General features: G+C 44.5%; 1 protein-coding gene across 3 annotated transcripts; it reads left to right on the plus strand.

Annotated features, from left to right (window-relative positions):
* Positions 1 to 79: 79 nt before the first annotated feature.
* On the plus strand, positions 80 to 14,558 carry asz1 (ankyrin repeat, SAM and basic leucine zipper domain containing 1). Of its 3 annotated transcripts, none has more exons than XM_048257488.1 (13): positions 80 to 223; positions 650 to 755; positions 1,048 to 1,170; positions 4,001 to 4,112; positions 7,410 to 7,521; positions 7,848 to 7,982; positions 8,120 to 8,241; positions 8,532 to 8,604; positions 8,875 to 8,931; positions 9,168 to 9,280; positions 11,510 to 11,615; positions 11,966 to 12,079; positions 14,037 to 14,558. In XM_048257488.1, exons 1-13 carry the CDS (start codon positions 122 to 124, stop codon positions 14,187 to 14,189), a joined length of 1,428 nt encoding a protein of 475 aa, XP_048113445.1. In that variant the 5' UTR covers positions 80 to 121; the 3' UTR covers positions 14,190 to 14,558. The 3 variants fall into 3 exon arrangements, with proteins under 3 accessions (XP_048113445.1, XP_048113447.1, XP_048113446.1); XM_048257490.1 differs by lacking the exon at positions 80 to 223 and adding an exon at positions 284 to 352; XM_048257489.1 differs by lacking the exon at positions 80 to 223 and adding an exon at positions 503 to 572.
* Positions 14,559 to 15,085: the final 527 nt, after the last annotated feature.

The raw sequence follows: 15,085 nt of genomic DNA on the forward strand, positions 1-15,085 counted from the left end.
TCAGTTTTGTCTATGTCACCAGTCTGCTGTCTATGTTTGATGACGTTAACGAATTAAGAAAAAGCACCTGTTGCATTAACACTGACCACTGCTACAGTCGAGTTGGTTGTCATATTTTATAATGTCAAATGGTATCGAGTACGCTTTCCCAGCTGGGGATGAAAGCGATGGGAGTGATGATGAATGGGATATTGGACATTCTCATAAACAAAGCTCAAATGAGGTGAGATGATCATGTTTGCGTTTTAGTTTTTAGACTCATTGGCAAGTTAGCTAGCCAGACCTCTACTGAACACGTGAGCGGGCTTGCCCTTAGCCTTGTGTAGAACTCAAATGTTAAACTCAACTTTAGGTCAGTAGACTCTGTTGTGAATTGTGCTGTTTCTGGTGTTGGCATAGACCGGACTGTGAAATGCATTGTTTAACACGTTTTGTTGTCATGTTTCTTTCAACCTAGCAACTGGCTAGCAAGCTAAGTCAGCAGATTTTTTTTAAGGTCATGTTAACGCTAACGTTAGTTTCTGCCCAGGAACTTAGCCCTTTCTGAACACATGAATTGCCTCCGACCATATGTAATGACTGTAAAATAGTCTTGTGCAAGTTTTAAAGCTGATAATTTTTATTTTACTTGCGTGTGTTTTCTTACCAGGGTGCTGAGACGGATGGCTTAAAACCCAGTGGGGACAAAGTCTCAACTTTGAAACGTGCCATTAACACTGGAGACACCAAAGTCGTGGAACAGTTGTTGGACAATGGTAAGTTAATGGAACCCGAGATGGCCATGGTTCAGACTTGACGTGAACCATGAGCAGCCAGTCTATTGTTGACTATTTCACTGAAGTTTTGTGTCAGTGATAACAACCTCACTTGACAAGTAGAATCTTTACAAAAACTCAAATTTAGCGTCTAACGGTACACTAACGTTAACAACGAGGGAGCCCTGAGAAACCCTGGACATTCCCTGGCACAGCAAATCTGTCAAAGTTGAACTAACCTGACTGTATATGTCACTGTTTATGAAATATGAAATTAACACTACTTTGCCAGGTGTGGAGGTGGACACACGGTTAGGTTTTGAGTGGACCCCACTAATGTGTGCTGTCCATGCGGGCAACTATGACATGGCTAAACTGCTCCTGGACAGAGGGGCCAGTGCCAACTTCAGTAGAGGTAAGATCCATTAGGTGACGTAATGGTGGTGTAAACTTGCTCCTGATTTGCCCTAGACCAGCAATATATTAAACTAGGATTTCTGCCATTCTGAAAGTCAATTACCATAAACTAGGTAATGGGAGGCAGAGGTCACCACCCTTGGAGAGTCAACACATAGATAGATAGCAGGGCTCTACACTAACATTTTTTTCCAGGAGCACTTGTGCGCCCAAGTTAAAAAATTTAGGAGCACAGACAAAAATCTGGGGGCACAGTCAGTTCTGTACTTAACTTGCACATAATGTAACTTTACACTGCAGCTAACAGTTAAACATGCCAATGCACCAACCACTTAAGATTAAGAATGACTGACAACATTTACAGGAAACAAGATTTTAAAGAACATCAGTGCCTACTTTATTTTCAGTCCGTCCTATTTTTCTACATTTTGTTAATGTAAAATAATATAATGCATTGCCATATTTGCATATAGCCTGTATGAAGTACGCTATCCTGCCAAATGTAGGTCCTTAGGCCAATTTATTTATTTGTGAATCCACCTATAGCTAATCCAAATATCCCCATGTGACCTATCTGACTGCATACTGCCCAATACTAGCCTACTACTAAAACCGTGAATTTTCTTTTCAACAAAACCCAACATAGTCTAATCAATGATATTTATATTTATTTGAAATATCTGCACTGATGGAGGCAGTAGGCAGATGGTAGGCCTATGCTTACTTTCGTTTTGCACTTCAGCTTGTATTCGGTGTAAAACAAACAAGCATGCATGGAAGCCTGGAGTTGTCTGTAGCGTTCTACTTTTGAATAAAACGGGAGTATTACAGGAGGCTACTTTTGTGCCTGTTCGCTACAGCTATATTTTGCATATTGCAGCCAATGTCAACTGGGCTAAAAGGCATGTTACCTTTTCCTTCTCTCATTGCATTCTTAGAATCTCATCCTGTTCCTCATATATCCGATGGATTCGGTGGATTGAAGAAATTAGTTATACTTTGCATCTTGGCTGGCTAGTCTAACTTTCCGCTTTTTCAACGCACCCTTAAATTTGATAGAAGCAACTAGCGAGTCACAACGCGAAACTGCTAACGTTGAAAGGAGGTGTAGTTTTTATGCTATATTGGCGACGTGATTTTATGGTTCGCACCAGTAATGTTTCGCGATGTTGCGGTGTATTTGAGTACTCGACAATGTAGACCAACATTGACTTGGCTAGAAGTCATTCGCACCAGTGCGCCTAAATATTTTTTTGCACTCGCACGCAATTATTTTTACTCGCATGTGCGAGTGAAATGGGCGCACTGTAGAGCCCTGGATAGAGATAGATAGATAGATAGATAGATAGATAGATAGATACTTTATTGATCCCCAGGGGAAATTCAAGGTCTCAGCAGCATACATACAACACAAACACATTCTTTAACAGCAGAAAGAGTAATTAAAGTATAATATAAAAACACAACTAAGCAGTAAGGACAGTAGAAGATAAAGAATATGCTAAATATACTAAAATACAAATTATACTAACACTTAATACAATATATAAAAATACACTAACATACAAATGATGTACAGTGAGCAAGTACCTTTTTATAGAAAGGAGAAAAAAAGGCATCTAGTTCCTCTCATGCAGTAGAGTGTATCCCAGTTCCAAATTGAAGCCTAGCTGAATGTTGGGATTGGGAACTGTGTTAAATGAACAGGATACAGAGTGACTGTGTACCTGGCTCACCATCAAATGACCTTGCAATGACTTGAGCCGTCTAGAGTTATGGCATATAATGGGATTTTACCGCAGCCACAGGGAAAGGATCCTGTGTGATATCAAACAGAATCGCACGGCTAGACTTAATCCTTCGGGGGGTTCATTTGCTTTTCATTAGCAAGTGCAACAGTTGACGGCAGGTTCCCCCGCATGTACTTCCCTCAACTGCACGCGTGCGTGGCCTCAGATAGCAACCAATTAGAGCTCAGCCCCCTCCTCCTCATCTGCCATTACTTAATGGCACTGACGCAAAAGGGGGAAATATCAAAAAACATGCAATTAATCCACCGGAGTGTTTTAAGTTTACACGTTCAATTTCTGTTGTGCTTTGAAAAATTGAAGGCATCTGTTGGGTCCCATTGAACCTGGGATATTGGCAGAGAGTGAGGTGAAATAATTTGGAGAATTCCACCATGTCCAGCATAAATTGGGGGTGGAGGAGGGCTGTTGGGGAGGTGTGTGTGTGTGTGTGTGTCGGGGTGGGGGGTGTAGTTGGAGCTTCAGGCTCTGAAAGGAAATAATTAAAGGGGAGGGGGGTATTCAGCTGCCACTTCCTAAGTTCTGTTCCGCTGAAGCAGAAGAATGCAGAAGTGATTGATAAAGCTGGTATACAGTATGCGGTGCTGCCGTCATTCCGTCGTCTGCGCTCTGAACTTCTATTTATTTTCCTGCTCCACCGCAGACTTAAACAGGCTGTGTCTGCATCCTTACCCCCCTGACCAGAGCCCATCCCGTAATCTAAACCCCACTTCAGTCACAATCAGAGACCAACAAAAAACAGAGTCCAAGTCACAATAAGTTAGACCAGAAATCCTATTTGCAATTAACTTAGCGTTTGTGTCTTTGATTTGGTTTTGTTTTCACTCTTCCGGTAACAAATGCTGGCGAAATTCATTGTTTTGGTCCCTGTAATCCTATTTTAATTTAATTTTGGTCTCAAAGAATGCCTCTTTTCACTGCTAAGGAGGCATGAATGATTCACTGGATATGTCATTGTGCGTTCTGCTCTGTTGGCTTCCCTCCGTCCTGCAATTTGCTCTCCTCTGCCTTGTGCTGCAGATCTCTACACAGTCCTTATGGCTGCCTGCACAGCATCTGTATCCGAAGGCAAGATTGTCAAGTGCGTGGAACTGCTGCTGTCCCGCAACGCTGACCCCAATGCATCGAACAAGTGAGGCCAAGTGTGTGTGTGTGTGTGTGTGTGCGCGCGTGCGTGCGCATGTGTGTGTGTTTTCCGATCTGTTAAAGATTTGAAAGCTTAATCCCATGAAGCATATTGCACCACTGATTGTATTGATTTAGTGGATGTGAAGGTTGATGATTTGCAAGAGGAGAGTCTCTCTCTATCTATCTATCTCTCTCTCTTTTCTGGGCCTTTTTCTTGCTTCAGGGTCTCAACTCTCTCAGGCAGTAGAGCATGCTACACCTTTAGCCAGGTTTAGCACCGCTGCTGTCATTCAGCATTTTATATACGCACGACATCACATCCTGTTATGGCAAGTGCCTTCGCACAGACCCTCCAGACACACCGCCACCCGTACTAAACATGTGTGCTGTGCAACGAAGCAGAGCAGAGAATGAGAACGCGACAGGTGGACAGACGGACAGACCTCATGATCTCATCCCCATTGAGCCATTACAAACAATGCCCTCTGTACACACACACACACACACATACACGCACATACACACACTCACATACAGACCCAACAAACAGGGTGTCAAGATGGCCTTGGAGCATGAGTAGGAAATTGATTGTTTCCTCACTAGACAAAATATTTGAGCATTGGTAAGGGGAGTGGGACATGGGCAAAACATGGAGGGCGGGGATAACCTACCCCCATTACGTGCTTGTATATTTAACTGGCAATTTGTACCAGCTGTTTTGTCCTGAAGCGTGAGGTAAACGATTAGAATGCAGACTCCGTCATTAGAAAGCGGTAGCATGAAAGAGTGCTTGTTTTTGTGCCCCCTGTAACCCTTTCAGATACTAATGCGTCGCCATTGGTATTTCTACGAGATTCAATTATGTTGTAAAACAAATGTTTTGGGTTTTTTTGCTCAAATGTTCTGTTGCCCAATGCATACTGTTGTATTATGCATACTGTTAAATGGGGGTGGATTTTCATTTTAATGCACCTCGACCATTGAACTGCAGTATGATTGAAAAAAGTAATACACCTTAATTTTCCACAGTGTAAATTGGGGAACCATTCTGGTGGATGGTGTAGAGAACTGATAACAGATGGCGCGTCAAGATCTGTGTGGCTTTTTATTTTAACAAAAATGCTCTACTTCCGCAAAGGTGTTCTCCTTGCGAACAACGTTGGACTTTGTTCAGTCCAGTATTGCGTCGTTGCCTCAGGAAAGCGGCACCTTTTCATCAGAATGTTGGTTGCGACACCCTGGGAAGATAGTAGAGTCTGGCTGGCATTTAAAACATCACCTCCTTTGTCACCGAGGAGGAAACGCGTATTTGGTAGTTAGCCTGCGTCAACATGAGGGATGGTTGTGTCCTTGCCCACCTGAGCTGCTGTTGCGAAGCCGAACTTCTCAGAGTGGCTCCCAGCCTTTCGGGGAAGTGTCACCCTCCTGATTAATGGTCACACTAACATTCCCACAGACTCCGATGCACTGGTTTGTGCGAGCACTTCCCCTTGACGTACCACATTTGATGACTTGATAAGAATGTCATTTTGATTGCTGCCCCCAACATGGCATGTTAAATACACGTGAAGGTAAATGAGGTCGTCACTTAGGGTTGTGCAAGCCAAATGTGAGAGATGTGTGATTACTTTGTGTTAAAACAGTGATTGATAGGAATGCACCGATAATGGCAACCCACACACTCGTAAAAATTCTCCTATACCACTTCATTGCACTGTTTCCCCTATAGCATAGTATCATAGCCACTAAACATGCGCTGCCCCTATGCTGATTTCAGTCTTGCACCGCAACATTTATGAATAAATCTATAGCTTACCTAACATACGCAAGTGGCATACACTTTATTGACCTTGGCTGGTGTGTTGGGCTAAGTAAGTATATACTCTTTTGATTGTACCGTGAGGGAAATTTGGTCTCTGCATTTATCCCAATCCGAGAATTAGTGAAACACACTTGGCACACAGTGAGGTGAAGCACACACTAATCCCGACGCAGTGAGCTGCCTGCTACAACAGCAGGGCTCTGGGAGCAGTGAGGGGTTAGTTGCCTTGCTCAAGGGCACTTCAGCCGTTCCTACTGGTCGAGGTTCGAACCGGCAACCCTCCGGTTACAGGTCCGAAGCCCTAACCAGTAGGTTAGGAGTAGGCCACAGCTGCCCCTCAGGACACAGTTAATTTCAAATGCACAACAGAGTGATACAAGACTGCTTCAATTTTAGAGATAGCAGCTTTATTCATTGACCAATAGCCACTAACTGTGGCTAACTGTTTTACACAGAAAGTTTTCATTATTTGTGGTTTGATATTCTTTCTATTTGATACTCATTATTTAAACTTATTATTTCAACCATAACAAAGAAGAAAATAAGTTATTTGTTACAAATGTTGTAGAAATATCACTATTGGTACATTTGTATACTGGTATCGACGGGTAAGTATAAAAATGTAAATACTTGTACTCCTACTAAAAAACGAAACAAATAGCATTGGCCTCTTCTTGTATGTGTTGTCTTTTCCCAGAAGCAAAATGGGCAAATGGGCAGAATTCTAAATTTGTGGTCTGAGGCCATTGCCTGAAGGATATCTTGTTTCTTTTTTTTAGCTGAACACTTGAATTCTTTACATTGGGACCATGGTGAAGCGTGAGTCACCCTATTGTTCTGCTGGGTAGTCGGTTCACATAGTGACCCTCACTTTCCCCAAGAATACAAATGCTTTTGTTGAATTAGTCAGACATCATTGCGTAATTGCTCTCCTAACTTCCTAGAAATGCCGGTGAGTCAGAGAATAAAATGTGCGTTAAGTGGAGGGAATTCTGTATTCTGTAGATTCTGCGGGTGCTTTGTGCACCTGCTGCGCTCAGAAGCCTGAGCCAACAATGGTCACTGACAAACCCTAACCTCTGATATTTTGGTGATGTATGGCTGAAGTGGGTGACCTGCCCAGCATGATGGACGATATCGGAGAGTCTGTCCTACTGATTTTTGATGTCACTGCACATACCAGGATAATGAAGAAGACAGGCAGTAAACGGACCATGAACTCAAGAAGTCAAATGTCAAACTAGTGCTTTAAAAACGATGCAATCTAATACCCTTGTCAGTACAAGAAGTAAGGGCCCCCCACCATATATCATCATTAGCACTGAAATCAAATGATTAATCAGTCACTCAGGCTGGACTGTTTTAGATATTTCCAGAAGTTTCTCTCTGGGCAAAAGTGGCAGATGTTCCGGTCTTTACTGCTCTCTGGTGGACATGTCGCTAATAGTAATTTGTGTGTGTATATGTGTGTGAAATCAGATCTCGTATGACCTCACTGATGATGGCAACCCGGGAGGGCCACAGCCAGGTGATCAACTTGTTGGTGTCCCACGGAGCGGAGATCAACTCCCAGGACGAGAGTGGAAACACGGTGCGCTGAGATTTGTTCACACATTTTTGTTTTAGGTGCATTTGAGCATGTAAAAATGACTATTATTACTACTATTACCACATGCAGTAGCCTGTAAAGTTGTGGGTTCAAATCCCGGTATCCACCGTTGTGCCCTTGAGCAAGGAACTTAACCCCAGGTTGCTCTGTGGAGAATGGCCCTTGTATTATAATTGACATATGGAAGTCACTTTGGATAAAAGCGTCTGCTAAATGAATAAATGCTCTAGGTGCATTAACAGAGATGTCCTAATGCTGTGTGAGCTGAAGATGATGGTGTCGTCATCCTTGTTCTGATCCTGATCCAGGCCCTCACGATCGCTGTGCAGTATGGGCGTGAGGAGGCCGTGTTGAAGCTTCTCCAACTCGGAGCCGACAAGACGTTAAAAACCAAGGCAGGCAAAACGGCCACCGACCTGGCCAAGCACTTCAAGCGAGCACAGGTGCACTGATTCCCAAGTCCTGATTTATGAAATGTTTTCGTGTGTCAATTGTATGGTCTTTATCTATCCGTCATTTCAAAGGTCGCCAGTTACCCCTTTTTTGTTTGCTTGTTTGTGTTCCTGTCTTCCCAATTCAGATTTCCAGATTCCTAGCCTCTCTTAATGGTGCTGGCGTGAATGGTAGTGAGACATCTAAGCAGGATAACCTCTTTAAATTCTTCAAGAGGAGCCCTGACCCCTCGCCTGCTTCCATGGAGAGGTGAGGTTCTGATCGCCCACTCAGCATCACGCAGGGCCTGCTGCCTCCTTGTGGTCATGAGGGGAAGTGCTGTCAGAGTGCAACAGTGTTGAAAAGAATTCTTAAGCTAGTAGAACATATGATTGGTACAAAAAGGGGTACACGTTATTGAATTTATATTTACCAACCAAAGAGATGTTGATATTACAGATATTGGAAATGGTGCATTTGAATACCTCAGAAAACTGGCACTTCTGCTTATGTTTGTGCTGTGATTTTGAATAATTAGTTATGTTTATGCTGACTCACAGCTCTGCAAAACTGTGTGACATTGAATTGCTTCTACATGGCCTGAATTTGGAATACCTCTCTGACATCATAATAGTGAGTACTTATTCAGACTTTCAAATATTATTAATTCAATATTATTCAATATTTCAAATATTATATTATTCACATACTTTACAGAGGGACATTGTACATGTACAAAACAATGTTTTTTCAAATTTCTGGTGTGCACATGTCTTTGTAACATTGTGGTCTTTTTTTCTGTAAAAAAAAAGAAAGAAAGAAATAGTCACCAAGTGGTCAGCGCACATATATGTATAACGTGTATGTATGAGCTCAGAAAGGGTCTGGACATTGTGTCAACAGGAGCATGACATTACCTGGGGCGAGTTGCTGTCCATGGAGCAGGAGGACCTGGAAAAGGTGACCTTTCTCATGTTCTCCCAGGGCTTCACTTCAGCAGTGTAACTGACTGATGTCAACGTGTTGTTCTAATCAGGCATTTAAGTGTTATTCTTATTGGGGATTTGCCAGAGCTTGTAGTATTATTGAAGTATTTGTTATAATAATAGTGAGGTTTGTGGTAGATGTATGTGCTAGGTAGTCTAGTGTGTGGTTTGTGGTAGATGTATGTATTGTGTGAGACTATCTCTCCCTAGATTGGTATTACGAATCCTGAGGACCAGAGGAAGGTGCTGTCTGCTGTTCAGGAGATGCACCTGGACCAGGTGGACCTGGACACCTTAACGCAGCTGAAGAACATAGACAACGGGTGCGTTCTGTTGCACTCTGCTGCACGGGGTGCTTTCTGAAGTTGGAAGTAGGATGATAAATGCTTCATGAGTGTTTAACTGACTCAAGCCCTCTAGTTGATAGATGGATACTTTATTCACCCCAAAGTTCCCTTAAAATGAATAAAGTATCTAATCGTCTCTATCAATCTATCTATCCATATATCTATCTGTTGATCTGGTTGGGCAGAAAGTATTGTAAAACCTTGGGAAATGTGAAGTATTGTTATTGCTATAAGGACACACATTGCCCTTCACAGTACTGCAGAAACGGATATCAAAACAACGGGCCTGTCCACCAGCTCCAATGACCACATCTCGGAGGCAGCAGGCGCTTGGGCGAGCTTGTCCTAATGGTTTAAGCGTCCGTAATGATTTGTAAGGTGAGAGATGAGCGAGCGAGATCTCTCGGAGAGCTGTATCCCTGACTGATGGCTGTGAGCGGTGGGTCAGAGCGCCGTGTTTAACTTCAAGTCCACACTTAATGAATCTTAACGAGCACCTAATTCCCACGACCCCCGGCCTACGAGAGGGTAGGGGCACCGCGCCGCCGACGGTAAATTCAGCCCTTTAAATCCCCGCCTGATGGCTTCATTGTAAACAGCCCCAGGGGAGATCGTACTGCCCTCTCAGCTTAAATACCCCTGGCCAGGGGGTAGATTTCCTGGTAATGGTGGGGGGGTGAGTGTAAACAACCCACTGTACTATTTCAGCACGTAGCTTAAGCGGTATGGGAGGCGCCTGACACATGCCCACTTCCTCTGGGCAGTTACAGCAGCGGACGAGCGCAATTCATTTCACCTAAGTACAGCGTGAGCCCACTCATGAGTGACAAGGACGAGTTGCCACTCTTCAAGGGTTTGTACATACGTGACATGGAGACTTGGAGGACATGAAATGTGTTGAGAGGAGCCTTTAGGGGGGCAGGGGAGTTTGGGCTAGTTTTGGGGGGGTTCTGTCAGCGGCCACCCAGAGACGCTTCGCTGATAAAGACAGATGGGTCAGTTCAGCAGGTCTGCCCGTCAGGCCGGCACTTAGGCTCGGACACGCTTGCTTATCACTCTCTCACCCCCTAGATAAACTAACAGAGCGACGCTCTGAGCCCATCTCAGCGGCCCGCAGGAGATAGTAACTCCGCGCCGCCTGACAGTGTTTACCAGAGCCTCTGACAGAGTGTTGGAATAAGAAAGCGGCTGCTGGGGGGGATTTGGGGCGGGGGTGCACTGTTAGAATAACACGCATATACGAATAACACCACTAGTGTGGTGTCGGCCTCAACACACGGTTCGCACACGAGACAGTGCGAATGCACCAGACGAGGGACAAATATCACTGAAAAAAAAAAAACTGGATGGATTGCCACCCATCATTGTGTAGAGTAATCGCTCAAAGCTCTCGCTAATTGGCCAGTTGTGACAGTGTCTGAGCAGAAGAGCCCTCTCTTTGATGGAGCTGATCCGCACCGGCCAGCGCTATTTCTCTCAGCTCGTTACGGATGGGCAGCGCTGAGCCCAGGCAGACATGTGTGTGTCTCTCTCACTCTCGCGCTCTCTTTCTCACATTCTCTCTTCTTTTCTTTCTCTCTCTCTCTCTCTCTCTCTCTCTCCACATCAACAGATTGCACCTGTTTTTGTTTCTCAGGCTAATAAGCCTGACAGCAGAGGGTTGTGGTACATTGCCAGACAGGGATAAAGGATTTGCTGGACCCATATGGCATTTGGAATGGAAATGATCTGTTAAGGGCAAAATGTAATGCTAAATATGATCCAAGCCCTGTGTGTTTATTTTGCTGCATATCAAGGGTGATTAGACAACTGACTAAGAATATCACGTATCTCATTACCCAAGACTGTAAATGCTTCCGTCCAGGGGTGTCCATTTATGTTGTCTTTGATGCGTTGCTTTGTACTTTGTGTACTTTGTGCTCCAAACAAAAGGCCCATATTAACAAAGAATGTATGCCACATGGTTTGCTGTTGCCCCAAATTAATCCAAAGTGAAGCATATGGGCATTCCCAGCAAGCTCGTTTAAGTGATTGTAATGAGCGCATCCCTATGTCTGAAAGCATTATGCCTCTCAATGAGCCTCACTGCACAAACAAGCAGCCAATGGCCAAGGCCCTACTGCTGTGTGTTATTCACCCAGATGTGTGTGTTGTGCTGGCCGTGTGTGTTATTCACCCAGGTGTGTGTGTGTGGTGCTTTTATAGGAGTGAAGAGCTTTACACTTTCCTCATCAGCTTGCGGCAACAGTGCTGCTACCTGACGGACACGGTGAGGGACGTCATCGGGCGCTTTCCCCGCAGTGCCTCAGAGGTACTCACACACACACACACTCGCACTCACACAACCGCCCGACAGCCGTACACACTGACATGCCCACAGTCCAGCATTGCCCAATTATAGACTGGAATAGACTCCTGAAATATTTCCTACATGGCAGAACACACAGGAGCATATTTGGTCATATTTGGTGCTTTTTGGTGCTCTTAAGCTATATGATATTATAAAAAAGCCAGCTGCAGTACTATTATATATCTTCGATCGAGCAACCAAATATTTTCCTCTGGTCTTAGTTCTCTTCCCAACCTCTTGGCACAAAGGTATGAGAGCTGTAAGTGTGTGTGTGGTTCTCGTTCTCAAACCCTGTTCCCTGTGTCCAACAGCTGGTACTGACCTGGGACCCTAAGAAGGAGGCTCAGGCCATTTGCACAGAGCTGGTGGCTCAGACTGGAGACCTCCAGAAAGAGGTGTCCTGCCTCCGAGACCTGTTGCGCAAGGTTAGTCGTTTCCCTCTCCTATTTTCATCTCTCTCTGTGTGTCCATCAGTACACACGCGCACACACACACACACATACACACACACACACACAGTAGAATGAATCATCGTCCTCAGACATAACCCTCTACTTGAAAGGCTCTTTGTCATGTCGGTGTGCTGCAGCGCCGGGTGCCCTGCTCTGATCCACTCTGCTCTGCGCTGGGGAAGAGGAGCTCTGTGGGTTTACACTGGTGGGTGAGGGTGGATGTAGTGGGAAGGTGTAGGTGGATGCAAAGGGTTTTGACAGGCTTCAGACCTCACAGCCCATAATTCAGGCGGAGGCTCTAAGGCACAGCAGCCTTCCTGCAGCAGAAGAGTGGAGAGAGGGAGAGGGGAGAGAAGAGTGGAGGGAGGGAGAAGAATGGAGGGAGTGCTGGGGGGGGGTGTCCGGCGTGTCAGCCTGGAATCCGACGGCCTACAGGGTCCATGTGGCCAGGCTGGCGGCCGGCCCAGGAAGAGACGCCTCGGCCAGAGTTTTTTTTCCTTTCTTTTTTCAATCCGAGCCTCCTGACAAAAGAGAATGCGTCCTATCACATCCATCAATGACTATGAGAAACTTCACGCACTTTGCTTTCCAGCTTCCCTCCTCAAGGAGACATCAAGAAACCAGTTATTTATGCTCCAGCACGATTGCCCCTCAATAGTTTTTTTCCCCTCCACATTCATCATTTTATTGAGCACGTTATCGTGGCAAATTGGACAAATAGACAAAGGTTTTGTGGCAAAGTATTCTATTGTATTGCACCACAGTTAATATGCATGCGTTTTGGCCTTGTCCGTTCCGTGCAATATTGTACTTTCATGAATCTTTTTTGATGTCCGGTCTGGAAGGATTAGATTCTCATGAAACTGTGCCTGTGTGTGAGGGAGATGGATAGAAGGGGGAAGAGGGTGGTGAATCCCGTCTCTTTCCTGAGCATCTGCAGTTGTAACTGACACGGTAGATTTATGATAGATGTCGGGTTTGAATAAGTTTCAGTTGTGTGTTCAAGTGAAAGAAGGGAAGGAAGAGGAGAGAAGCTTGAAAAGAGTACATTTTGGAAATAGTTACTAGCAGATTAAAAATTGAAAACTAGTGACCACATTTGATGCATTTCACACCAGGCACCTTTTAACACTGAGACAAACATCTTGTCAAATAATTTTTCATTTTATGCAAGTGTGTGAATAATTGCTCTGTACATTTCCTTTTGTTTATTATTCCTGTCAGGCACTTTAGAAGATTAAATAGTTTTACATCACTTTTTATATACATAGTACATTTTTGTAAATGTCATTTATAGTAGAAAAAAACAATTGTTGCTTTAAAAAGCAAGTTAACAAAGAGCAAAATTTCTTCTCTAAACTACATGTGGAAACGTGGCTTTTTTCATGTACTAAAGCAATTTGAATACGTTTACAGACTCCTTGTTCTCTTTAAACGTTCTTAATGTGCCTTTGAACTTGGCTTAGATGTGCCCAGCGCTCCGTACAGCTGGAAATGCTGTGTGACAGCACCAGTAGTGCTAAGCCGCTTTTCTGCGCCGAGTCTTGAGCTGGCCCGACCAGAGCTCAGGTGACGCAGGCATGCCAGGAAGCGTCCCTCTGCCCCCACCCACCCCCCCCAAACCCACTCTGCGTGCCCCTGATGGGACGGAACACCTCCGCTCTGTAGGTAGTAAGCACATGTTAATTCGAGCTGGTCCCCGGCGTAGAGTGAGACCTTGTTTTCTCTGGCCCCGTGGTGGGCAGTGGCGCTGGTTCACGTGAAGTGGAAGCTAATTGGTGTAATACAGTTAGGATTAGGGCCTCCGGAGGTCACTGCGTGCTTGCCTCATTAGCAGGCTGGGCCAGCTAGCGAGCGAGTGGGTGACTGGGCGGCCCAGTGCTTCCCGCTCACCTCTGATCTTGTGACGCCTCTTTCTGCTGCTGCCTAGATGGACCCAGCCGAGTCCCCCGGTCAGCCAGCTCGGCCCAGTTCCCACGGCCGCCTCCGGAGATGGCTCCCCAAGACGCTGGCACTGGGCATGCTCGGAGCGGGCCTGCTGCTTGGCTCGCTGGCCTGGAGAAGCGTGAAGACGTGGGCCTGAGAAAAGCGGGTTTTACGGCGCCGCTGCTGTCACACGCTCCGAGACTGCCCGAGCCAGATGTACAATAGCGCCAGGGCTTCACCTAGAGACTGTGAGAAACAGTTCACACCACAAAGCACTGTTATTATGGGACCCTTCACAAAATGGAGAAAATCAATTTTCAGACTTCCTCCCTTCCCCCACAGCCTCACTACAGTGAAGGCGTAACTAAAAGCTGCCATGCTAACTTGTGTAGGAGGAAAGCTTATAGTGGGTTGAATGTTTTGTCTTAAAGCTTTGTCAAGAGTTTTAGTTATTTATTATTTTTAGCTGACTTTCTGTTTTTTATTTTCTTTTTTTTGAATAATGGCCATTTTGATGGGCATTCTTTCATGCTGTCAATTACAGAATGACATTCCTCCTGTGTTTGATTTTATTGTTTTGTGGTAATTGTTCACAGTTCAGATTTGTTCGGTTTACCCAGTAGTTTAGATCTTTGTAAATATTGCATGCATATTTTTGTATTTTTTTTTATTTGACCTAATATCAATTGTATGTCTGGTAATAGGTTTATTATTTGTTAATATAGCAATCACATTACATTAGGAGTGTTGTAAACTGTATGTATCTTTTCCCAGTTGCTTGATGGAGGACCAGTTTCTGAGAACATGGATGCAAAATAAAAAAAAAAATATATGAAATCATTGGAACATAGAGTTATGATGGAATCAGAATGGACTATGAGAATATGTTACTTTTTGTGGTATTGGTTCTCTTGGGGTGGTCCAAAAAGATCCGTTGTAAAAATTGTAGCGAGTAGGGTCACCCAAACCATGGAGATATTTTATTTGTCAGATTTGTTTGTCTCCTTTACCTGAATATAAGATGAACCTGAACAACTACCAATATTAACCTAA

Source organism: Alosa alosa, chromosome 11 (genome assembly GCF_017589495.1).
Source record: "Alosa alosa isolate M-15738 ecotype Scorff River chromosome 11, AALO_Geno_1.1, whole genome shotgun sequence".
Classification (NCBI taxonomy): Eukaryota; Metazoa; Chordata; class Actinopteri; order Clupeiformes; family Clupeidae; genus Alosa; species Alosa alosa.

Bases quoted from the DNA above. Each gene is read 5' to 3' on its own strand.
- asz1 (XM_048257488.1), top strand. From the start codon at position 122: ATGTCAAATGGTATCGAGTACGCTTTCCCAGCTGGGGATGAAAGCGAT. The intron at 7,522-7,847 runs GTGCGCTGAGAT...ATCCTGATCCAG, and splicing joins AGGACGAGAGTGGAAACACG to GCCCTCACGATCGCTGTGCA. The intron at 7,983-8,119 runs GTGCACTGATTC...TTCCCAATTCAG, and splicing joins AGCACTTCAAGCGAGCACAG to ATTTCCAGATTCCTAGCCTC.